At 39.7% G+C, this 26,883-nt stretch overlaps 1 protein-coding gene across 3 annotated transcripts; it reads right to left on the reverse strand.

Moving 5' to 3' along the window:
• On the reverse strand, window positions 1-26,883 carry LOC148038484 (uncharacterized). Of its 3 annotated transcripts, none has more exons than XM_087672641.1 (4): window positions 26,728-26,883; window positions 25,463-26,062; window positions 25,235-25,348; window positions 1-1,476 (listed from the first exon to the last, which is right to left on the reverse strand). In XM_087672641.1, the coding sequence occupies exons 2-4, from the start codon at window positions 26,042-26,044 to the stop codon at window positions 232-234; spliced, it is 1,941 nt and encodes a 646-aa protein (XP_087528767.1). In that variant the 5' UTR covers window positions 26,045-26,062; window positions 26,728-26,883; the 3' UTR covers window positions 1-231. The 3 variants fall into 3 exon arrangements, with proteins under 3 accessions (XP_087528767.1, XP_087528759.1, XP_087528776.1); XM_087672633.1 differs by lacking the exon at window positions 26,728-26,883 and adding an exon at window positions 26,579-26,721; XM_087672650.1 differs by lacking the exon at window positions 26,728-26,883 and adding an exon at window positions 26,341-26,494.

Genomic DNA, 26,883 nt, shown 5'->3' on the forward strand with positions numbered 1-26,883 from the left:
TTTCTAAGGAAATTTATATTCAGGAAAAACGTAAATCCTCAAACTGCTTCAATTCACATATTAATTTGTAAACTTTGCCAGGATCCAAATATACCTGATAAACTACACAAACTGCCACTCATTGCATAGCCAAGGGGAGGACCACCATCTCACAAGTTCACATGATCTAAAGCTTTAGCTTGCTTTAAACCCTTCAATTCAGGAACAGCATTTTCTGCCATGCAAACTGATTTACCATAGGCCCCTACTGTATGGTCTTGCTGGCGGAGGAACTCCATTGTACTGAGAATAGCTTGGTGGAAGTGATGTTACATTATTATACTGTAATGAGCCACTAACACCCACCCTTTCTTCAAATGGAAGCCTTCTCTGATAGGTTGATGAAAGATCCTCTTGTATAAATTGCCTTGAAAGAGGCCTATTTGCATGATCACTGAGAAATGCATCTTGGTAAGGCCTCTTGCCACTCATACTGCTTGAGATACCAGTAATACTTGATGATACATCAACCAGAGGCTCATAACGAGGTCTATTAAACATATCACCCCCCATGCCAGGAATTGGCTGGGGTTCCAACCTGTACAAAGAGCTAGCCTCCAAGCTTGGAACACCCCTTGAGTTCCGAGGCTGATACAGAAAACGTGCATCCCTTGTGCCAATTTGGTAAGAATCTGATTTATGTAACTCAGAGTCTGGACGGTATATGCTGTCTGAACGGTATGGGGTGATACTGTGAGCTGGAAGAGAACTCACACCTAGAGCAGGATCCAACAGAGCCACACTTGGCCTATCATAACCAAGGTGGCGGTCCACCTGCCAAGACCTTGAATCGCGATTGACTTGCGCATTACTTACTGCAAAACCAGGATCCAGTAAATGTAAGGGCTGGGAAAGCACTGAGCGGTATTCCTCCAAACGTCTGTCGTGGGATGAAGCTATAGGCAGCAAGCTGTCCGTCTCCCATAGCCTATCATGAGAAGGAGCTTTAGCAAGACTAGTTTCTGCCCATAAGGGAGTTTGGTGAGCTACATGTGAAGTTGTCACCAACAAACTAGAATCCTCTACAGTCTGTGGAAGAGTCGGATGATGCTCTTCTAGTAGCTTGACTCGAGCTGGAATTTCAGACTCCTGTGTGGTATGATGTGCAGATGAATGAGGCCTCACTGGACTTCTACCTTGAGCTGGTGATTGTGCCTCCTTCGTAATCACCTCTGAGACTTCCACAAGAGGTCTCTGTGTACTCCTATCCTGGGGTACTAATTTTTCCTGCTTTGTGATTGCCTCTGGTATTGTGACAAGAGATCTATGCATACTTCTGTATTGGGCTGGACCTTTGGGCTCCCCTATCTGCAGAGATGGTTGACGTCTCTCTGGACTTCTGTTCTGCCCTTGGATTCTGGGCTGGGGCTTTGGAAAAGATGGCAGGTAACCAGCACCCTCTGGCGCTGGCCGAAACAGCTTCATCAACTTCTGAGCCTGTACAGAGATGGATTATTCTTAGTTAACAATTCCAGTTCATAAAATAAAACAAATAACTTAAGTAACTCATGCCACAAAAATGTGATACGAGATGGTCAGAAAAACAAGGATATGTAATGCAATTGTGTAGGGCTTCATACAAAATTCTTAACTGCTAGTGACAATTCCTTTAAATTCCACTTTTTGGAGCAGCAATTTCATCACGACAATGTAGAACCCTGCACATATATTGGGATGTTCTAATTTCTACAGAAACCTCTTTAAGTTTTGTTTCCTGTCTGCACTAAGATGTTAAAAACATGTTTCCAATGCTACAATTGATCCCTGTGTCTGAAGTGTGGATAAAAGATTAGATCACCACTTGAAAACAATAAGAAATGCAGAATTTGCATAGTCCAATCAGCTCTGCTGATAAATCAAGAATCACCACTTCACCAGTAGCAGTTTATATTCTAAAGGAAGGCCTGTAAAAAAGGATCTTTTCCAACAAGAGACATATTTATCTATCATCACCCACATATATTTGTTAGTCTGCATGCCATTTCCAACGTAGGCACCTTTGGAGTAGCAGTCAAACTTTATGCATAGACATAATTAAAGTTGCATTAAAACGATCACTCAAAAGGCAATGCCACACATTTTAAGCAGTTGGACGTCCAAAGTGTGAACCTTGTTTTATCTGTGCACCCTTTAATAGGATTGAGAAACCTAGCCGTCCACTGTCCATCTTCAACATCATTTGGTTTGTTGGCTCAGATCTTAACATGTAGCTAAGAAGTGATGTAGCATATAGAAGGACCTTACTTATCACAAGCAGGTAAATGGAATGTGGACCAAATTTTATAAAATTGAAAATTCCAAAAAAAAAAAAGGAACAGCAAACATCTGACATTTGGAAAGTTCCCAGCACCATTAGAGTTGTGTGTAACAAATTGTGCGGGATAGATCCTTCCACCTCCCCTCAAACATCTAAGAGGATGGCCAGGCAGCCCCAGGCTGATCCATGAACTGAATGGAGCCCTCTAGTGTGAGATCATGATATAACCAATATGACAACAGCTGACTCAAAATATCCCTTTAGAGCAAAAATCCATAACATACCAGGAGGATATGCAAAGTTTGATGAGAAGAGAGCCAATGAAGCAACAGAGTGACGAGGATTAACGATCCCGAAACATACAAAGACGATATGACTCAAACCAAGTTTCTAGAATCAAACTTACCTTTAAATCTCTTTGCAAAAGAAAATCACCCAGTGGCATGATTTCAACCAAGGCCTATGAATTCCCCAGCAGCCTAGCCACTGCTGCTAACTTAAAATAGGATAAAACATAATATAGAAGCTTACAAACAAAAAGCTATATGAATGGCAAAACATTCAACCCTTCCAGTTTCCCTTGGTCAATTCTTTGTCATGCTCCCTAACTTTCTGGGCTCCAACAATGGCAACTGTAAGTTCCCTTCAGCAGAGTGGCGACCTGACCTGTAACACCAAACTAAGATCCATCCTGCGCACAACATTAGACTATGAGCCTCGATCTGAGTTAGACTAGGACATTAGGAGCGTTGGCATTGTCTTTGTCTATCATTTTATGTGTTTTAGACACTTCAGATGGAGGGAACATTAGTGCACTTCATTTTGTGCACTATTGGCTATTTTTTAGGGGGGGTTTGACCACATTTGATGTTCTACCTCTTTTCAGCCTAAATATAGGCAGCCTGCCCTCCCACTTTCATTATCCATCATTGATCCTTTGTGATTAGACGGCCCTCCTCATTCTCTCATCCCCTTCCTACCATCTGGCGCCCACACAAATACGTAGAGCTACATGCTGGGGCTGACTGTAGCAGCTTTGTACCTTCAGCCATTTCAATCACATTGTTCCTTCTCTCTCATGCATTCTCTCTTTGTCTCCTCTCCGTGTTCACTTTCCTCCTTCCATTGCGCACTCTCGCATGGTATCAAAGCCACGCGTGGGAGCCGAAGATCTCAAAGAGGAGCGTGCTGTCCGTGACAAAACAAGCTGGGCGGCATCCACACATATTGGAGTCCTTACTTTTGACATCCAACAGTGCAGGGTGGCCTGTTTCCAACCCCTAGTAGGCTGTGCTTGGCATCGTCATCTTGCACTTTGCATGACGGGGATACTTCCCAGGTTGGGTGGCCATCTTTCAGTGCCACGCAATAGACCTTCGTTTTACAGCAGGGTGGCCATTCTTCCTACCTGGGCGGCATACATAGCCTCAGCACCCCATTTTCAGGTCGCAAGATCTGCATTTTGTGCAGGTTTTGTTCCTGCCTGCTACGCTTAATCTCATGCAGTTTCAAGTTCATATCGTCCCTGCCTTTTGCAGACAGTCCCTTCTTCCTGCGATTGGGCAGTCTCTCCATTGCTAGGCAGCCTTATCTTGGCTGGGTGATGTGGCCATCAGGTGATCACACCCTCCTATTTGCTGTGTTTCATGTACACAAAGGTTCTACAGACCCGTGTCCTCTAAGGCAGAACCTTTACAGCCTGGGAGGCCTTTATTATACAGACAGATTTACTCTTTTTGCTGTGTTTCACACTAGACAGGTGCTTTTTCATCCAGGCGGCCTCAATCGCAGACCAACATAATGGCAGGTTTGTGTTTGCTGCAGGGACTCACTTTCCAGGCACTACTAGTCCTTGAGCAGCCCCTAGATTGGCTATGTTTACAGGTTGAAGACTTGTTTTCCTCTGCCTTTACTACTCCCTTTCCCTACCCGGCATTGTGTGTTCCCTTCGGCATTGAATGCTCCCCATCTACCTTGCCTCAATATGTTTTCTTCTGTACAATGGCTCGACAGCCCTGATTATCCCAAGGACATAGCGTCTTCTTTGTTTTCTTGCAAGTATTTACTGAAGTACATCTATGGCTGACAGACATGTATGCTATGGGGGATCGTGTGGTTCGGGATCATTCAGACCAATGACCATCTTATTACTCTTGTCTATTAAATTCTTTCAGGGCTTCTAGTCCTTGATTGGCATTGATGGCATCTCTTGAGCATGTGCAAGTCCTAACCTCTCTATTTGCATCTGACAAGCTAGATGGAACAAACAATCCTCTACAATTGTGCCGCGTGAAGTGTCTCCTCGACAATTTTGACCTTTGGATTTTGTGCCCACGGATTCGACAACTTTATGGGATCGGTTGAATGCTAGGAGCCTGCTCTTCTCTCCTTTTAAGTTGTACAGATTTTGTGCTCGTGCATGTTAGACATCTGCACACCGCTGCAAAGATTTGGAGGAGATTGGCATCTCTCTTCCAAATCCAAACATTTGGGCATTGATTATCTTGAGTTGAAGCTACCATAGCTTTCTATCACAAATTTCCCTACGATAAGGGATCACATCCATAGGATGGAGGAGATTCAAGATGAGCTTTTGTTCCTTGGTACGGACATTTCTGCGGAGGACCTAGGTACGGTCATTTCTGCGGAGGACCTAGCTATGACACTTCTCTCACATCTTTTGTCACCAACATATGATGTATTCTACACTAATCTTCTCACTTCTCATGGCTAGTGGAATGCTCACTTGGGAGGAGCTAGTTCCATTGGTGCTCAAACAAGATGCGCGTCATAATGAACCAGATTCTTGTTGAGCCCGTGCACACGGCCGTCCTTATGCAGTTTTATCTTCAGGTACACAACAAGCCAAGCAAACGAAAGAGAGGAGGTGGAAATTGGAGTCATCTTTCAACTCTGACACAACTTTTGTGGAAAAGTGTGCAAGGTGTCCCATGTGTCTTTATTGTGGGAAGACCTAGCACCCCAAAGAGAAGTGTTGGAGGATATACCCTCACCTTTGTACGAGAGCAAAGGGTGGATCTACATCAAAGCCTTCATCTACCTCTACTTCATCACCAACAGTTTCCAATGAATTAGTATTTCTACTCATTTATCATGCAGGAGCCTTCTTTGACTATCTCTTCTTCTGAGCATCCTCTCCTCCTCCTCCTCCTCCTCTTATTTTATCACTACTCTTGCGTTTGACTCCCATCCCCAACCATGACTTAAGCACCATGTCAACGCAGAGTCATCTCTCTCTTCTTGTTCTTCTTCTTCTCCTTCTACACCTGAAGCACCACCATGAACAGTAAACAGACAGCCGGTGGCAAACTTGCTCTGATACCACTGTGGGCTATGGAGTGCAAGAAGATGACCAGCAAGCTATGGGGGATGGAAGAGATTGTGCTATAGAATTGAACTGAGCCCAAAAGGCAGCTTGGTCTGTCATCGAACCAATGTAGGGATTCTCCACTAGACAGGGATTGGAATAGTAACGAAGTCCCACAAGTCAAAGGTGTCAAGGATACATTCCACTTTGCAAGACCAAAAGGGAGTAGTTCGCACCGTCAAATCGATCTTCTTTGGAGATAAACGGAAGCGTGGGTACTTGAAAAGAAGGAGTCATCACAGCTATATGAGGACCTGTAGGGAAAACAAGGCTTTGAATGTTGATCTTCGCATCGCTCTTATGAGTGATGTATTGACTATTGAGCGAAGCTTGAATGGCTTCTACATCCGAGTCATCAAACCTATTAAACACGTAGTCCATAACTCTTAAAAAGAACCTATAAACACACCTCGAAATTTGTGTTTTGATGTGCAGATGCCCAAAGGAAGGGTAAATCAGCTACACCCTACAAAAGGAAGTTGTAATTGCCCCACACACTTCATAGAAGGCTCAAACAATGCAGAAAATCTACATTCTTCATCAGAGATCTACTCCAAACAGCAAGATTATTGTGATCTTCTCTTCAAAGAATCTCCAAGCCCTCAGTTTGGTGATGATTGCCAGAAGTGGTACAACACTGGAAGCATAGACGAGTGCTAAAATAAACTGCTAAACACAAGACAAAAAAGAAAGAAAACATAAGAATGCTACAAAAGAAGAGAACTCAAAGATGTATCCAAGAAATGGAATCTATTCTATATACCAAACACAAGACGGTCGCGTACAATAGTGCATCACTAACTGTTGTTGGGTGTAAAGGCCCTTACGCTCTCCCAAGTGTATATTACTTTACACATGTGAACACACTCTTGCGAGTGTAAGTGTACCATACCCTAAGTATAAATACATTCTTTTATTCTTTGTGTGAACCCCATTGATACACACCTATCCATCAACTCTCACTCTCATTCACTGTTCACTCAATTGCTACACACAGCTTGATCAACATACATATTTTGATTGCTTCCTCTTGCATTCTTCAAACTAGTATCAAAGCACGAGAATCAGTGCATTCATGACCAACAAGCAATGATTGCAATTGCAATTGTGACCATCATGGCCAATTGCGACAAGCTTTTGAGCAGATATGAGCTGTCAGACATAATAAGCGGCAGCTGCTACAATGATCATGGCTGGCTATGCTCTCCCAAGTGTATATTGCTTTACACATGTGAACACACCCTTCCAGGTGTAAGTGTACCATACCCTAAACATAAATACATTCTTTTATTATTTGTGTGAACCACATTGGTACACACCTATCCGTCGACTCTTACTCTCATTCACTGTTCACTTAATTGCTACACACAACTCGATCGACACAGATATTCTGATTGCTTCCTCTCGCACTCTTCAAACTAGTATCAAAGCACGCGAATGAGTGCAGTCATGACCAACAGGCCATGATTGCAGTCATTGCAGTCGAGACCATTATGACCAATTGCGACAAGCTTTTGAGCAGGCATGAGCTGTCAAAAGCAATAGGCGACAACTGTGACAGTGTCTGCAATGATCATGGCTGCTAGCAATGTTAGGTTGACACATGCGCACAATCGACAACATCTACTACAGGTGACAAGCAATGTGGCACACAACAAGTATATGGCTGAGGATTTTTTTTCCATTTTTTTACCTTTTTTGACATCTTTAATTTATTTCAAAAGCACACCCCTTATTCTAACGGGGTTCACACACACAAGCACAAAATGCAAATCTGTGCGAATTTACATCTTAAAATTTGTGGCTTTTCCTAGATTTGGTGCTAGACACGCATAACAGTGACTGTTGACCCAAAAATTGGAAACATTGGGTGCATACGCCTTGGAAATTTCAGGGCTTTTCATGTAAACATAAAATTTTGCTTAGTTGAGCCAATTTCATTGAAATTTGTGCACAATTGGACCCTGAAATTTGGGGGTTTTGCCAAACTTCTGAAATTTCTGCAACATTTGCCAATAGTTGATGCTCGAGAGGATATGTTGATGCACTTGGGGCTAATTCACTACCAAAATTTTGATGCTTTCCCATAGGTGATGCATTTTGAGCCGATCTGCACTTTGATAGTGAAATTACAGCAAATTCACTGCTGAGTGGGAGAAATTTGAACTTGGGATGTCTCAAATGTTATATAAGGACAGCTTCTCTTAGTACATGTATTGTTGAATGCTCGGTATGCAGTGAAATAGTGGTACATACAACACTTGGGTTATTGCATTTGGACATTATGGCCATATATTATTGAAGTGTAGCTGTCACTTATGTAAATGTATCACATTTGGTTCATGTACATGCTATAATCAGCTCTTGGGACTGAAAATGCAGTAAAAATATCTGCTTCTTGGACACCTTTGGAAGTACTAGTATGTACTTGCTATTAAATTCAGTAACCTTGCTATTGGCTGAAAGTATTCAACATTTTCTTGTAATCTTTTATGGCTGAAGATGGTTGGCCGTGTATCTACATCTCACACAAGTAATCTCTTTGAGATTTGTAAATTTGATGGCAATAGCTATCATGAGGACATGTATTTTTGAAACCTCACTTAACATAAGGATTAATTTTTAATCACATGGTTAAGTAAATGTTGCACATGTGAGGTATAACTAGGGTTAGAGTGAATTTACGAGCCCAAGACCCAAGAAAATCATGTGATGTAAACGCAAAAGTTGCTATAAGTTATGCCACACACATACTTGGTGGTATGTGGTGCTAGTTGTTAGCCTAAGTCATTCATTTGGCCATAAGTGTCAATTGGTGACACTAGAGAAGTGACGTTTAATGATACCTAACGCCAATCTGATGGTCAAAGATGGCAAAGAGGCACTTGTAAATAAAAGTTACCTAGCCAACTTAATTATTGGCCAGTCAAATTATTTTTCAAGGCACTGAAATAATTATTAGATTAGTTTTCAGTATTTAACGATTGAAAATTAATATTTATTTAAGGATAATGCTGAAAAAACCATTTAAAAAGACTGCCACTTATCAAAAATGCCCATGCAAGACTGAAAAACGTATTTAGAGACTGGAGAGAGGCATTTTTTGTGTATTCAACCTGCAAGAGAGAGGGAGGAGATGTTGGTCTGATTTGCAGCCACTGGAAGATCTTCTGAGGTAGCCAAGGGCACTAGAAGACTAATCAACAACAGATGACAACATCTACAAGCTGTTGAGACAGAGCAGCAAAAGTAAATGATAGATTTTCTTCAATTCTTCGTGCAAAAAGTCTGAATTTTCTCTCTCCTCAACATTCTCTATTATCTCCCAGCCTTTCTACAGTCTTTCTCCGAAGATTACGACATTCAGATCACCAAAGGCTGAGAATTTTCAGAATTCATCTGCTCTAAACCCTAATCTACAACAGCAAAAATTAGGGTTTAGCAACAGCAAGTGTGTCAGAAATTGGAAGATTCAAGACTTAGATTCAACAAGGCAAAAGCTATTTTTAGCCTATTCAAGTGGAGGGACCAACAAATCATTGAATTTGGGGCATTTTCTATCTCCATCAAAGCAGATGAAGGCCAATTGATTGTCTGAATCAAGAGGCAAATCAGATTGAAGACTTGCTGATCATTTTGGACAGCAAGGGGAGTTGGAATGCCAAAAGGGATTGAGAGAATCCCATTGCACACTTGTAAATTAACTTCTACTTCAATTAAGTTAAATAACTATGGAAAGGAACACCAATTTTTGGGGACAACGAGGTGTCCAATGTCCAAGATTATATGGTAAAATATGCATTTCAATTTCATAAATTTGTTAATTGCTGTAAATAGTGCTTAATGAGATTATTTACCACCCTATCCGAGGAGAAAGGCTAGTTACAATAGCTTTGATCTTTGGAAAGATCGTATGCAAGGTATACTCTTTCCGAAGAATTGTGATAATGCTTTGGTAGAACATAAAACTGTTGCTTTGTTAGATGAGGATTGAGCTAAAATGAATAAAAAGGCCATTACTTACATTAAAATGGCTGTCACGGATGATGTCTTGGTTGATATCAAAGAACTGGCTACTGCTTAAGCAGTTTGGGAGAAACTCAAGGCTACCTATGAACAAAGCAGCCAGAAGCGTCAAAAACGTTTAGAAACGAAACATCAGAAACATGTTTTGTAAGTTTTTTTCATGGGGGGGTAAAATAAGAAACGCGGGTTTTTTTATAAAGGGATTTTAAATAGTTTTGATTGGGGAAAGAGGTTCTAAAGCTCTATGAAACTCTCTCTTGAACAAAGAATGGCTAATTGAGCTTGAGTGATAATAGAGGCAATTGAGAATAATACATTATACGTTACATATCCATGATCCATTATTGATTTGTTACTTATGTCGAAGTTAAGCTATACTATGGTTTAAAACTCAAACATTATGATTCATACATATCATGCAAAGAAAATTGAAATTAACACGTAAATAGCCTATCTATAATATGAAATGAGTCAAGTTGCAAAATCATGATTCTCATTTCAAAACAAACTGACAAAAATATCAAATCAAGAATAAATCATAATATATGATAAATAACTCATAAATGAGACTAAAGTCATATAATATTCAAATCTAAAGACAAGAATAGATACTAGATTGACAAATTCCAAAAACTAAACAAAATCACAAAAAAATCATTCTCTCATCCAAAATATTGAGCCCTTACAAGTCATTACACATCATCATCATCACATTTAACATTCCCCAATAGTTTTTATCAAAAAAACCATGTTTTGGAATCCAACTCACCAAAAAAAAATTAAAAAGTAAAAAACACCCACGTTTTTTACTCTCAAAAACGTTTCGTACTTTAAGAAACGTTTCGTAAGTTTCAAATTAAAAGAAACACGTTTCTTAGCTGCTATGCGTATGAGAATACACCTTCCGCCAATCAAGTACATCTCATGTGAAAGTTGATCAACTTGAAGCTTGATGAGTCTAAGCTTGTCTTAGAGCATTTGAATGCTTTCACTAGTATTTCGAGTCAGTTACAGGATGCAAGCTAGCCAACTTTTGATCCAAAATTGAGGGCTATCTTCATACTGATGACTTTCCCCAATTCATGGGAAGCATTGGTTGTGTCATTAACCATCAACCCCAACTTGACATTTGATGGTGTGAGTGGTTCCATTCTCAATGAAGAGATTAGACGCAAGGCAAGTGGAAAAAATAGTGGATCAACCTACAATGTAAGAGAAAGACTTGAAAAAATATCAAATACTGCAAATAAGTACAAAAATTACAGAGCAATGAAAAACAGCAAGATGTCACTTCTTATTAGTATAGACGCAAAGGGCTCAAAAAACCTAATTGCAGGTACTATAAAAAGGAGCAAGAATGTAAGAAGTAAGCTAATGTAAAAGGCAAAAAAAGAATGAAAAGGACAACAGCTCTACCCCTAAAGAAACAAAAAAAATAAAAGTGGTATCTAATGTTGTTATTGAAGAGATAGAAGAAAATAAAGATGTTAATTTGCTCGTTGCATCTTCAAATCCACATCCTATGATAGTGAAGGACATGTATATCACTAAAAGGGATGTGATAGATGCTTTGTTGTCAACTCATAATGGTTTGTCACAATCGTGGATTGTTGACAGTGGTGCTTCATTTCATGTAACTCCATCTTTGGAGTGTTTTTCTTCTTATGCATAACATAATTTTAGAAAAGTCTATCTAGGCAGCAACCATGCATGTAATATTGAAGGAATGGGCACCATATACTTGGCTCTTAAAAATGGTCAAGAATTGATTCTTCATGATATTAGGTATGTACCCGACATTAAGTAGAGTTTACAATCTATTGGACAGCTAGAGACCAAGGGTAACTTCACTACTTTTGGTGGTGGAATGTGGAAGATACAGAATTATGCTAGTCACTAGAGGTGGTGGAATGTGAAAGATACAGAAAGGGTTTATGCTAGTCATTAGAGGTGCTAAAAAGGCAACTCTATATTATCTCAACTGCAAGGCCCTTCCTGGAAAGTTTGTTGCAGTTGCAGAAGTGTGGTTACACATAGAATTATAGCACAAGCGTCTTGGACACATGAGCTAAAAGGGTTTGCAGACACTTTCTTCACTTGGAAAAGTAGATGTGAAAAACTCAAAGCTTGACTTTTGTGATGACTGTTTTGGGAAAGCATGTAAAGAGTTTATATTCTCATGGAGCCTCTAGGAAGGCATGTATCTTGAATTTAGTTCATTCTAATCTATGCACCATGCCAATAAAAACTCATAGTGATTTTAGTTATTTTGTGTTTTTTATTGATGACCATTCTAGAAAACTATGGGTTTACTTGCTTAAAAAGAAAAGCGAGACATTGGACGCCTTTAAAAAGTATTAGGTGTTTGTGAGAACTCAAAAGGATTTAAAATTAAAATGCATAAGAATGGACAACGAAGGAGAGTATATATCTAAAAAATTCAGTAAGTCTTGTGATATCAATGGGATTAAACGAGAGCTTACAACTCCTTATAATCCGACATCTAATGAATCGCACGTTATGTGAGAAAAGTCGATGCATGTTGTCCATAGCTAATCTCGAATAATTGTTTTAGTGAGAGGCACTTAAAACCGCGGTGCATATTTGCGATCAATCTTCACATCATGCAATTGAAAGTCGCATCCCTAAATACACTTCCTCTGGCAAACCTACTTCATCTGAGAAGTACTTAAGACTCTTTGGCTGCGAATGTTATGTACATGTACCTTTTGATAGCAAAATCAAACTTGACATGAAATCCCAGAGGCATCTTCGTGGGTTATGGAGATGAAGGTGAAATGGGCTATAGAGTTTGGATTCCAAGCATAAAAAATGTGCTATGCAACCATAATGTGGTATTTAATGAGTCAAAACTACTAAAAAATGTCACAACTAATGATTTAGACAAAAAGAAAGTGAAATTTAAGTATGATCAGCCACTTGAACAGCCATCAGCAACTGAAAATTCAACTATGTTTGATCTTGGTTCTGATAGCTAGCATATCATCATTGAGACAAATGAAAATGGGCAGAAAAGGGATACTGAAAACCAACTTAGGCAACAAAATCAACATGCTGAAAATGAATTACAGCAACTTGAACATGCAATTCAGCTACCAAATAATGAGGTCGTTGATGTTCCTTTGGATGTGAATCGATTACTTGATAACACAGATCATTGGGTGAAAAGGTCTACTCGTGTCAGGAGACTTATACGAAGGTTTGATCCCTCTTTGAACTGCATTTTGCTCACAAGCAAAGGTGAGCCTCTTACATATAAAGAGGCATTATCATGTGAGTTAAAGAAGAAGTGACTTGACGTTCCTTTGGATGTGAATCGATTACTTGATAACACAGATCATTGGGTAAGAAGGTCTACTCGTGTTAGGAGACTTATACAAAAGTTTGATCCCTCTTTGGACTGCATTTTGCTCACAAGCAAAATTGAGCCTCTTACATATAAAGAGACATTATCATGTGAGTTAAAGAAGAAGTGACAGATAGCTATGCAGGAAGAAATGAAGTCATTGTATCAAAATGATACTTGGGATTTGGTTCCATTACCTAAAGTTAGGAAAGCTATTCCTAACAAATGGGTCTTTAAAAACAAGTGTGTGGATAGCAAAACCCAAATACAAAGCCAGGCTTGTAGCTAAGGGCTATATACACAAAAAGAGGGGATTCACTTTCAACAAGTATTTTCACCAATTGTCAAAATGACCACTCCTAGGGTATTGTTTGCTATTGTAGCATCTATAGATCTTGAACTTGATCAAATGGATGTTAGAATCACATTCCTGCATGGTGATTTGGAAGAAGAGTTGTACATGACGCAGCCAGAAGGCTTTGTTATATCAGGAAAGGAGCATTTGGTGTGTAAGCTTAAGAGAAGCTTGTATGGTTTGAAACAAGCTCTTAGACAATGGTATAAAAAGTTTAATGCCTTCATGCTCTCACATGGGTTTAAAAGAAGTAATGCAGATCACTGCTTATATCAAGAAGGCTAATGATGGAAGCCTTATTATACTTGTGCTTTATGTGGATGATATGCTTATTACTAGTAAGCATAAAAGCTAGATTAATTCATTGAAACAACAGCTGAATTCAGCTTTTTCTATGAAGGACTTGGGTGCAACTGAACACATTTTGGGCGTGCGTGTGGCGACAGATAGAGAGCAGTAGCTCTTGTTTCTCTCACAAGAAAAGTACATCAACAATACTTGATCAATTCTCTATGGTTGATACTAAGCCACTTGGCGTTCCTTTACCACCATATCTAAAGCTTAGCAAAGCAGCTTGCCCAAAAGATAAGACAACCAGCTTTATGAAGTGTGTCCCTTATGCTTCAGCTTGTGGTTCACTCATGTATATTATGGTTGTCACTAGACTTGACATTCCTCATGCACTAGGAGTTGTAAGCAGATTTATGTCAAATCCTGGCAAAGCACATTGGGAGACAGTGAAATGGATCTTATGGTACTTTAAATGGCGCACAAAGAAAATGTATTTGTTATGGTAAGGGTACGTTAGATCTGCAAGAATATTGTGATGCATACATAGCAAGTGACTTGGATAGTCACAAGTCTACTAGCGGGCAAATATTTACCTTAACTAGTGGGGTAGTTTCTTGGTGCTCTAGGTTGCAAAAGATAGTAGCACTTTCTATCAATGAGGCTGAATATATTTCAGCCATTGAAGCTTTGAAAGAATCTATTTGGCTTGGTCGTTTGGTCAAGGATTTTGGGCTACCCACCAAAACACCTGTACTTGGATGTGATAGCCAAAGTGTTGTATGCCTGGCTCAGAATGCCATGTTTCATGCACCTACCAAACATATTGATGTGGAAAATCGTTTTATCAGACAGATTTTGGATGATGGTCTAGTCATGCTGACTGAGATCGAAAGACAAGATAACCCTACAGATGTTCTCACTAAATGTCTTGCAAAGGCTCAACATGAGCATTGCATTTGACTAGTGGGGATTTGGTTAAAGGTTCACTTAGGACCTTTAAGTGGAAGGTTGTTGGGTGTAAAGGCCCTTACACCCTCCCGAGTGTATATTACTTTACACATGTAAACACACCCTTGCAGGTATAAGTGTACCGTATCCTACGTATAAATATATTCTTTTATTCTTTGTGTGTACCACACTGGTACACACTTATCTATCAACCCTCGCTCTCATTCACTGTTCACTCAATTGTTCCACACACCTTGATGGATGCACAAAGGCCAATTGCTTCCTCTCGCACTCTTCAACAACGTGGGCACTAGCACCGACTCCTCTCTCGAACAGAGAGGCTAGCTAAAGAATGATGCAATTCAAGAGGAGAATAAGAAGCCCCAAAATAAATAGGCGTGAAACAAGCCTAAAATGGCAGCTGGTCAATTGGCATTAAATGCAGGCCGACTTGCATAAAATGCCACAAATGCTATACATAAATCACTAAAATAATGCCTAAATAAAGGACATTGTGCCCAACCCTAACAAGCATGCATAGACTTACACATGAGAGTTAACAATCCTACTAACACCCTCTGTTAGATCATGATTGATCTAATACAATACAATGATACACTGATAAGGAATCACCATAGTCCATACAACATAGAATCACAAGAGTGGAACCATGGATAACCAAGCAATGGGTAATCAAGCCACAACAAAAATCGCCTCAGAGAGAACCTAAGATTGATGTCGATCATACTAGCTCCTAAAAATATAGAAGAACCAAAGCATGTCTTTGTGTCCATCATCAATGTCTCACAGTAGCATACAATACCATTCTATCAAAAGTGCCTCGAAACATATATAACCATGGATTCCGAGCAATCTTTGTGGTAGTCTTGAGCTGCAAGTGATAGCTTTCATGGCTGTTTCAACAATAGCATACATGACCATTCTATCAAAAATGCCTCTAAACATATGTGACCATGGATTCTGAGCAATCTTTGTGGTGGTCATGAGCTGTCAATGATAGCTTCCATGGTGGTTTAAGTAGGGCAGCAGCAGTTTTTCAGTGTTTCTCCCAATGAAACTCTGAAATTTCTCTCTCTATAGCATTTTCTCTCATTTTCCAGCCATCTCTCAAGTTACCTCAATATTATCCAATAGTTTGAGCCATTAGAAGAAGAGATTTCAGTCAATCTCTACTGTAAACCCTAAGTTATAGTAGAACTTAGGGTTTGACAACCACCTCAAGATGCATGCTCAAAATTGAGGGCCTAGAACTTGAATTCCAACAACTAAAATTGAGGAATTTCAAGGAGATTTAAGTGGCCAACCAACCAATATCCAATTTAGGGCTGAATTTGTCTTTTAAAAAGTAGTGTGGAGACCAATCCCTGAACAAACCAAGGGGCAAATTGGTTTGGAGGCTTCTTGGTTAGTTTTGACAAAAAGCTACACTTGGATTTGTGGAGGAGATCAAAGGATCTCCGTTATACTCCTTCCATTTGCAATATAAGATAAAGAAATACCCCAACTGGCACCAATTTTGGGACCAACAAGGCGCCATGTGTCCAAGATTAAAGTAGTAAAGTGTGCATTTTCAATTGATGTGAATTTTCAGTTGATGTATGTATTACTTCACACATGTGAACTCATCCTCGCGGGTGTAAGTGTACCGTACCCTAAGTATAAATACATTCTTTCATTCTTTGTGTGTACCTATCTGTCAACCCACTCTCACTCTATCTCACTGTTCAACATTGTTCACTTCTGGGTCATTGAGCTCCTTGATTAATGTGTCTGCTCTTAGCTCTCTTTCTCTATCTGCTTCCGTTTTGACTCTACAAACTGGTATCAGAGCTGCCATGGTTCTACCAGGCCACAGGCGGTAGTCGCCAGCTGCAAGCATGACAAGGCAGCGATAGCAATGAGACTCAGGTTACACACATGAGTGTTACAAGCAAATCAATCTAGGGATTGTTGAAGAGCGAGCAACTGTTGGGAATAAAGGCCCTCGTGCCTTTTAAATGTGCTCAAGTGTAAACACACCCTTAGCACTTGTACTTTCATATATATATCTATCTAAAAACCTAAAGTGATACACTCGTCATTGTACCCACAAATCGTGCTCACTCGCTACTCTACACTCTCTCTACTGCTAGCAAGTATTGAGTGTCTCGATACTCGTGCTTTCCGTCACTACAAACCGGTATCAAAGTGTTGATTTTGACACGAGCTACTCAAGCCACAAGGCTCATTCAGCACAGGTTTTGCTAAAGGTCAGCAGTCGGACGGCAAGGCAACAATCAAGTGACCAGCAAGTGTGGGGCAGTGGTGCGACAGGCTGGGCAAGCAAGAAACGGTCTGATGACCAAGCGACAACCAGTCGAGCAGATATGCACTATCACATAGCGGGGTGTTGGCCAACATGACAATGGCAACTAGACGTCAAACGGGGTGACCGGCAGCCAGCATCAAACAGGGTGACCAACGAGACGTGCGACAGACGGGACCAGCAAGGCTCACTGACACACGACTGACGGGTCAATCAACCCGTCATCCAATTTTTTTTCCCTTCAAATTTTCTGAAATTCCTCTTTCCCTACCGAGGGTTCACGTGTGGAGGTACACCTTCCAATTTTTTGTACAATCTAAAAAAGTTATTTGATTGATTTATACCAGGCCAGACCTTGTATATTTTGTTTTTTTACTTAGTCAATATTTCAATGCACCTAAAATGTCACGTTGAATTACTAGTATATGTGTGTTGAGATATATACGGTGTACATTTTCTTAAGATTTGACATATGATCATTGTTTGTTTTTGCAAGGGTACACTAATTTCGACCAAACTAGAGATCCCGACACCAAGCGCTCTCTCATTGAGGCTACATGTTTTCCTTGGTCACGCCTCCCATTTCTTAGTCAAGCCATAAACAAAAGACAGCAATTGCTTCCAAAACTATGGTAGAGTATCAAACTCTTTGATAGCACCACAGAGGGTGTCTATTTCAGGGGACTACTAGCAATTTATCAGTTCCCATGCAACTCTCCAACTATTATCAATTGCGACAATCAAAGTGCCATAGCACTTGCTAGTAACTCGATGGACACACCATGTTGGAATCCGCTTCCACTTCACCAAAGAGTAGGTTGAGCAAGGCACCATCTACCTAGAGTTTATGCCTTCATTAGATAACTTTGCAAACAACTTGATTAAGGCAGTCAGTCAACCAACTGATTCTTTTATACTTGCTACCTAGGATCAATGCAAGTGCACTCTCTCCTACTGCTTTGGACTAAGGAAGAGAGTGATTCACTCTAGCTTTTCCTTCTACATTGAGAGGGAACGACTTTCTTCTCTTAACAGTGACATGATTTTGGTTCATTATTTCTTCAAAGACATTTATTATTTACATATTGTATTATTATTATTCATAACCTCTAGATAACGGTGATTGTAAAAGACAGCTCTAGCGAGTAAACAATTCTCGTGCAAGGGCACTATCCAAGTGGCACCCTTGGATAGCATTTTGCATGACCACGATCATCTGCATTACCTCTTACATACCTCCAGTGCATTGGCACTCTATTATTATAAACATGCATCTATACACACATTTATCCTTATTTAATCTTTTGGAGCAATCAACTTTCAATCCACCATATTCGCGGGCAACTCACATGGCAATCTCCTAGGATAGTCTTTCTTGCTTGGTGAGCTTACCAAGCTTGCTTCCACCTTTTCCATAGATTTCTTCATCACCACCACCTAATGGTGGCTAGGATGTGTTTAGTAGCTTGACTATCTCTTTATTCTATATTGGACGAAAACAGATTGAGAACCCTCACTTAAATCCATTCAAAACAATCAAAAGCCCTCCAAAAACCCCTCCCCAAAACAAAATGTCCATTGTGGTTCCATCCGCCTTTGCGAGTCCTATACCCCATTGGGCAATCAATGTGTATCCTTCGTCCAATGCCTTGACCTCTCTAGGGTGATCACTTGCTGAGTTCCCTTTGTAAGATTAACATCATCTCTATAGTAGTAGGCCATTGGGCAGCCAACATACGCCCTTTGCTCAATGCCCTGGCTACTTTAAGGGTGGGATGCCTTGCGGAAAAGAATAGAAATTTTGACCTTGGACTAGCACAGTCTCTTATTTGGTTTGAATTTTGGGCCTGAGAGGGGATGTTGAGCCTAAAATACACTAGCTTTATTGAAACAATCCCAAAACTCAATTAATTAATAAATTAAACCTCATAATTTAAAAAAAAAGTTCCTAGAGAGTCAATGTGTTCCATATGCACAAACCCTAATAAGAAGGATCGAAACTTTCTAGAAAGAGGCATGTTGCCCTATACTCAATCACAATCTCGTTTTTCTAGCTAGCAAATGCTAAAGTGTTGTATGTGTACACCCTGTACTCGAAGGATATCTCAACCAAAGCTGTCAACCATTGTCTTCTATCATCAAGTGCATGTTTCTCAACCATCCATCACATATTCGAGTAATTTCCAGCCATCTCCACACCCCTGATCACCAAGGCGACTACTGTCTACATCCAAACCTTACATTTACTCCTAATCGTCACCTAAAACCTTGCATTTTGGCCAATCAACTATCATCTACAACTAGCGACTTCCCAAATTGTTGCATTTGCTATCAACCACTATTGCCTAGAATATACACGTCATCCCAGTGCTATGTTTGGTCCAAATTGTTATCGCCCAACATAATAGCGACATCCAAATCATGTGTTTTATTGTTTCAAGCCATCGTCAATTGCCGTATCATCATCGTCTACTACATTTGCAGTTTTTTGTCTATCCTCTGCCTGTTTGTCTCACTAATCGAGTATCCTATTACTACATTTGATGTTGCCAAATACATCGAAAGGCTGCCTTGCTATATTCCAGGATCCATCAAAGTACAACACACTCTTTGGCTCATACTCTCTACCCAGGTCCTTGAGACACGAGAGTTCAAGGGTCGGTATTCTTCACTACATAGTGCATTTGCTGCATAGAGCATTGCATTCAATCCAATATTCATTCATTATCTTATACTGTGTTCATTGTCTTTGCATTACCCTAACCCCTAATTGTGTTTCTTTATCAATCTATGCATTTGTTTTACAATTGTTTTTGTGTTTTCTATGGTAGAGTATTTCTTTACATACCTTGCCGTACTCACCACCTGGGACATGTCTCCCATGCATGCCCCTCTCAATAGCAACATCCTTTATGACCCTAAACAAAATGAAAATGTATGCATGAATTGCCATGGTTCCATGAGCAAACACTAGTTTTCTACAACCATTGAGACTTACATTAGATAGTAGGCTGCCGCTTTGATACTAATGAAACATCCTCTTAAGATCAAATCTACACACAAGACACAACAAGAGCTATATCCACGAGCACACAAGTATTGGATATCAAATTCACCTCCCAACCATACGACCAAATCAAGCTCACCCCTAGTGTCATGAGTATGTATTTTTGAGACCTCACTTAACATGTGGATTAATTTTTAGCCACATGTTAAGAGAGGTTTCATAATCCACAAGTTAAGTAAGGTTTCCAAAATACAAGTCCTTATGACAGCCGGATTAGGGTTTACAACAGAGATATTTGAAATTTGAAATTTCTCAACCTCTGGTAATCTCAATCCTGCAATCCTCGGAGCAAGGCTGTAGAAAGGCTGGGAGATGAGAGAGAATGCTGAAGAGAGAGAAATTCAAACTTTCTTTGCCAAGAACTAAAGAAAATCTGTCATTTACTGCTGTTGCCCTGTCTCAACAACTTGTAGATGCAAAGAACTAAAGAAAATCAGTCATTTACTGCTGCTGCCTTGTCTCAGCAGCCTATAGATACTATAACAATAGACATGCTATTGTTTGGTCTTCTCCTACCCTTGGCTGCCTCAGAAGGTCGTCCAATGGCTGCAAATCAAACCAGAAGCATCTCATCCCTCTCTCTTGCAAGCTAAATATACTAAAAATGCCCATCTCTAGTCTCTCAAGACGTTTTTTAATCTTGTGTGGGCATTTTTGACAAGTGGCAACCTTCCCAAATGGTTTTTCTAGTATTATCCATAATTGAATATTAATTTTCAGTCTTTAAATGCTGAAAATTAATCTAATACTTATTTCAATACCCTGAAAAGTAAGCTGACACGCCAATAATTAAATTGGCTAGACAACTTCTATTCACGAGTATCTCTACGCCATCTTTGACCATCAAATTGGTATTGGGTAGCATTAAAGGCCACTTCTCTAGTGTCACCAACTAACATTTATGGCCAAAGGAATGACCTAGGCCAACAACTAGCATCAGATACCACCAACCAAATGTGCCCCATAACTTATAGCAACTTTTGTCTTTGGCATCCCGCAATTTCATCAATCTCAGGCTCATAAATTTACTCTAACCCCACTTAAACCTCGCATGTATAACATTTACTTAACCATGTGGTTAAAAATGAATCCTCATGTTAAGTGAGGTTTCAAAAATGCATGCCCTCATGAGAGCCCTTCCCCTTAAAATCCTTCCAATTGTCCTCGATTACACTGCCAAATGCATCAAAAGCAAATAGTGGATTGAAATTCCCACAAGGCATCATAGTTAACACAATAGTAGACTAACAAATCAACGAATTTGGAGCATTTTCCATCTCCATCAAAGCAAGTAAAGGCCAATTGACTGCTCGAATCAAGGGGCAAATCAAATTGAAGACTTGTTAGTCATTTTGGACAACAAGGGAAGTTGGAATACCGAAAGGAATCGAGAGAATCCCATTGTACATCAACTTCTTCTTCAATTAAGTTAAATAAATACCGCAAGGGGCGCCAATTTTTGGGCCAACAAGGTGTCCAATGTCCACGATTATATGGTAAAGTATGCATTTCAATTTTGTGAATTTGTTAATTGTTTTAAATAGTGTTTAATCAGGTTATTTACCACCCTATCCGAGAAGGAAGACTGGTTTCACCTAGCTTCATCTATATACACCTATAGTAAATCCTATTTGCAACATCCCACACGTATTGACGAAGTCTAGCTAGCTTTGAAATCCTAAAGCTAGATTGACTACCAAGTCCATAGTTGGTTGTTTTGCTTGATGAATAATAGTCTTTGCTTCTGATCTAAGCTCACATAAAGGGACACTTCGACAGCTTGGTCAAAGGGATAATCGTCATGAATGCTTCTAAAGGGCATCAGTGACAGCAAGCATCGAGATTCAGCTCTTTCCACCTTTTGTGGTTAGGGATTAATACAATCAACATCAATATCGTAGTCTTTCCAAGGTACCTTGGTGATGGCTTGATCACCCATTGCTTGGGTCTCCATGGTCTTATCTAATGGTCATTCTTATATGTATTGTGATATGTCATTATTATTGTATATTTTATTGTACTAATCCCCAGTGGTTAAAGAGAGGGTGTTCACAAAGTATACATGTAAACTAACTGCAAGTACATGCCACTTTGCAATCTCGTACTCTATTATCAAGGATGTCACCCATGAGTACCATACCTTTCACTTGCTTGCAAGTGAACACACCTATCTATCTTGGGATAGTTGTATTAGGTATCCTTGTCACTCCCCCATAAGTACCATACCTTACACTTACTTGCAAGTGAACACACATATCTATCTTGGAATGCTTGTGTTGGGTATCCTTATTACTCCCCCTTGATATCTATCCACCGCCACTCGATTGCAAGGATATCCATTTTCTAATTATGGTGTGTTGTCACACATTCCATGGGCCACTTAGATGCAGAAATAAGAATCCCTTGCTTATCATGCACCTATCCATCCACCTTGGGATACTCACACCATAACCATGGCTATGCCTATCCACACATATGGATCCACTATCATCACACTCAAGTTGCTAAGGTTAAGAACGCTCTAAATAATAAGATTCATTCTAATGGGTCGAATTTCACGACTTGGTCAAATGTAATACAATAGGTACTCAAGTCTCAAGGCCTTTGGGACCTAGTAGTCGATTAAGAGACTATGCTAGACCTCGACTCGCCCACCTTGATCATGTCTATCAATGAAAGACTCTCAATGCTACAATGAATATTGAGTGATGCAAAAATTATACGTGTGTTTCACTTGCAACTTCAATGTTTTTCCATAGCATCTAATTTTTTTGGAGTCATCTTACCAACCACTATGCAACAAGAGGTCAAACGTCACAAGGACGTGGATTTTTAGTACTTTGCGTAGCATTTGATTTGATTATTTATCAATGTACAACTGTAAGATACATGTGTTGTGGAAGACCGTTAGTTCACAATGACATGTTAATGCCCTCTAAAAGTAAAAGTTGTAATAAGTTATATTGATCAGGTACTAGGTGGTGTTTGGTGACAAATTTTGGACTAGAATATTGTACTAGCAATTAGACAAAGGTGACATTGGAAATTACTCATTAATTAATTGAGTGTCGCAAATTCACAGACTAATAGATACTCAAGATTGCTTGGATGACAAATTGGCCAAGACAATTTGAGTGTTGGCTAGTAAACTTACTTTTTTGAGCAAAAATTAATGACTAATTTAATTTTCAGAATTAATATTCTGAAATGTTTTTTAATTGAACTGAAATTTGCATTTGGAAGGCTACCACTTGGCAAAACTTACCCATGCATGTAAGAAAAAGACTATAATAGGTTGGTGGAGTCTCATTTCAATATGGTGGAGATTAGGAGAGGAGGAGAAAGCTACCACTACGATTTTCTAGCCATTGGTAATCGGCCTATCCATTGGAGACTCTCAAAGAGCTGCCCCCGGTTGATCAAGGAGCCATTGGAGGCAAGTGACAACCCTATAGGCTGTTTACAAGCAAGTAACAACAATTTAGGGGCCCACAAGGGCAAGTGACTACATGTGGTGCTTCTATTGATGGTGGACTATAGTCAATCAACCATTCAGAGTAAAGCAGCATTAAATTTCAGCCAATTTTGGCAATAACTCTAAATTTTCTCTCTCTCTAGCTTCCTCTCTATTCTCTTGGACCATTTACAACTTTTCTCAAGAGATCTTAGCCAAATTCAATCCCAAAAGAATGCAACTAAATAATTTATGATACTAAACCCTACTTTACAGCAAAAAATTTAGGGTTTACTAACAATCTTGGAAAGAGTGCTCAAAAATTCAAGACTTGGTTCGAACGATTCAGTAGTAGAAATTTAGAAATTTTAGAGAAATTCAAGAGACTAGCCAACCAACATTAAGTTTGGGGCACAATGTCTTCTAAGGAGCAAATTGAAGGTCAATCCCCAAGCAAACCAAGGGACAAATTGGTTCGAAGGCTTGTTGGTCATTTATCACAACAATAAGCATTGGAGAATGAAGGACATTGAAGCACTCTCGATGTACTTCATCAAATTGCAATAAAAAATAAAGAAACAGTGCGAGGGGTGCTAATTTTGGGACCAAATAGGTATCCATTTGGCATTCTCCAAGATTAAGTGGTAACATTTGTATTTTCAATTTGTGTGAATTTTATGCTTGCTATAATCAATGTTAAATCAGGTCACTACCACCCTTTCCCCAAAAGAAAGGCTAATTTTATCAAACCTAACATATCAGTCACAATCATGAGTGGCAAGAGTTTTCCATTAAGAAAGTGAATGATCTAAGAGTCAAGACGGCTAAGTGTAGACAATTACTCAGCAAGTTTACCACTACTTGCTCGATGAAGTTAGATCACAATCAAGGCACAATATTCTTCACCAAGCTTCTCCCAAAAATACTTCTATTTTATGTAGCATGTCATCTCTTTCATCTCTTTATTCCACCTCCCGACCTTTTATGAGTTCAAGTGTTAGCCGTCGCATTGCACAAGGTTATATGATTAGGTCCACAAAAAGACTCCCCTCTGGTTGTCCACCTTCGTGGGATGACCTTTCCTCCACAAGGTAACATTGTACCAAGCTAATGTGCTATATGTCAAGCTCAGTGTCAATGCCCTCACTCTCCAACTCAAGGACCACACCTAGACCCATGTGTAAGCCACTATAGGAGGATCCATTTCCAACATCACACAACTCCCACACATCTCAACTTCACTACATTGGGTGCTACACTAAATACCCCTATATTAATTTCACCATCCAATATAACATCTGAACAAAAGAAGCTCTTGGAGACACTGTTATGAACTCAAGAAACTGAAGGGCAATCTTTCCTCCCAAACAAGAGTCCTGGAAGACAACTAAATAAACCTAATATAGAAGGAAACATAAAAATAAACGTGGTAAAAAACAATATAACTCCTCCCACAAAGCTTCCTTGTCTGGCTACCAAACCAACAGAAAAGAAAACACCCAAGCTGTAAACACAGACCATATACTGCACAGTATCAGCTATGCAAGCTGTAGAAAAATGTACAAAAGTCCTGACACATACACAAACTGTTAAAAAACATCTGGATTCACATTTCCGTCATTCTCTGTTAAGGAGTTAATGAAATGCGAACTTCATAAAAAAAGCTTATTGAAGTAAATGCACTCATGCTGCAGGAATCAACTTCAAACCACTAACCTGCTGACCGGTTAACTCAATTTTAAACTTCTTATCAACATAGTTCTCTTTTATAGCCTCTCTAAAAATCTGCTCCTTTAGTGGTATGCATTCCTTGTATACAACAAATCGAACCTGAATAACAATATACCAAAGACTTGTAACTTTCCAATGGTGATGCTAGCAGTCAGGTATGAAACTGTAATTTGTTAAGAACATTATAGGTCAAAATTATACCAGCTATCTTACCTGCCACGGAAATTTCTTAAACTGTCCAAAAGCACCAGGTTCCAGGTTATAGCCACCACGACAAGCGGCTCTGAACACGCCAAAAAGAAGCTTCCTCTGAATATTATACAAGAACAGTCTCATGCCTTGCCGAACTTGTTCCACAGTGTGTTTTTTATTCTCAGGAAGACCAAAAACACCATACTTGAAACAGTCTAACATAGTGCTATTATTGCACATGAATATAAGAGCATCAAACTCTGGCAGCTCTTTGTGCCTTGGCAAATCTTTCAGAATGGATACTTTGTGCCTTTCGTCATCTTTTAGATTCAGATTTTCTTGCTTTTCTTTTTCTTTTTTTTCTGGCTTTTCTGCTTCCTTTAGGCTTATATATTCTGGCTTTTCCTCTTCTTGGGGAGCCAAATTTTCTGATCTTTCTTCTTCCAAACTTTTGCTCTCTGTCTCTTCCATAGCTTCGTCGTCCTCTACTTCATCATCACTCTCTACTTCTTCATCGCTCTCTACTTCTTCATCATTCTCTACTTCTTCATTATCACTACTATTATTCTCCTCAGAACTAGATGCCATGTCGTCCTTAACCATGCTAAAAGTGGAGCAGAACTGCAGGCAGATGTATATTATGAGTACCAGGGCACAGATTAAACAAGAAGATTCAAACTGAAAAGTTTAAACACAAGTGCAGAATAAATGAACAGCAGTCTAGCCATTCTAACACTACGGCAGATGGTGACATTTTGTGGACAATATAGCAACGCACGTGATGCTCCTCACGTTACGATTCCCTCGGTAGAAGGGTTTGAATACTCCTTCAATGTACTGAGCAAGTTAGGCAAGATTGCTAAGATTAACAAAATTCCTGTCTAGGGTTTGCTAGTCACCGGTATTACTGATTGCTCTCTTCTAAATTTGACACCCGGGCATCGTGGAAATCCTGCGCTGTAAGTCACTTGATTGCATGCTATCGGGGTCTAAACACAAATGAGCATGAACTTTACAACAGTGCTTGTAGAAATCGGTGCATGGAGTCGTGCCAAACCCTAGCTTCCCCTCTGTTCTCGTGAGAGGTCCACAAATAACTTAACATGCAGCAGGCCTCATGAGAAAAACCAGTCATACCAATTCCTAGCTTCGCATTTCTTCCGGTGAGACGAGGGTCACCTGGTGTCGGCAAGATGCAAAACAAAAACCCTAAATTCTGCCGGGCTATGCAACTTTCCTTCCACCCGCGTTAAACGGAACACCTGTGGAAACTTAGAAAAACTGACCTGGACTGCTACAGGTATGACCCTTTGATACTCCACTCCTCGAGCAAGAGTCTAGACCCTTTTCGTCCTATAGATCAAGATGAATGATAAGAGAGCATTTGAGCATGCTCCTGCATTTGATCATGCATAAGGTCTAAGATGATGATAAGAGAGCCT

Source organism: Lygodium microphyllum, chromosome 3, assembly GCF_053477565.2.
Source record: "Lygodium microphyllum isolate KBCC chromosome 3, Lygodium_microphyllum_v1.1.10, whole genome shotgun sequence".
Taxonomy (NCBI): domain Eukaryota; kingdom Viridiplantae; phylum Streptophyta; class Polypodiopsida; order Schizaeales; family Lygodiaceae; genus Lygodium; species Lygodium microphyllum.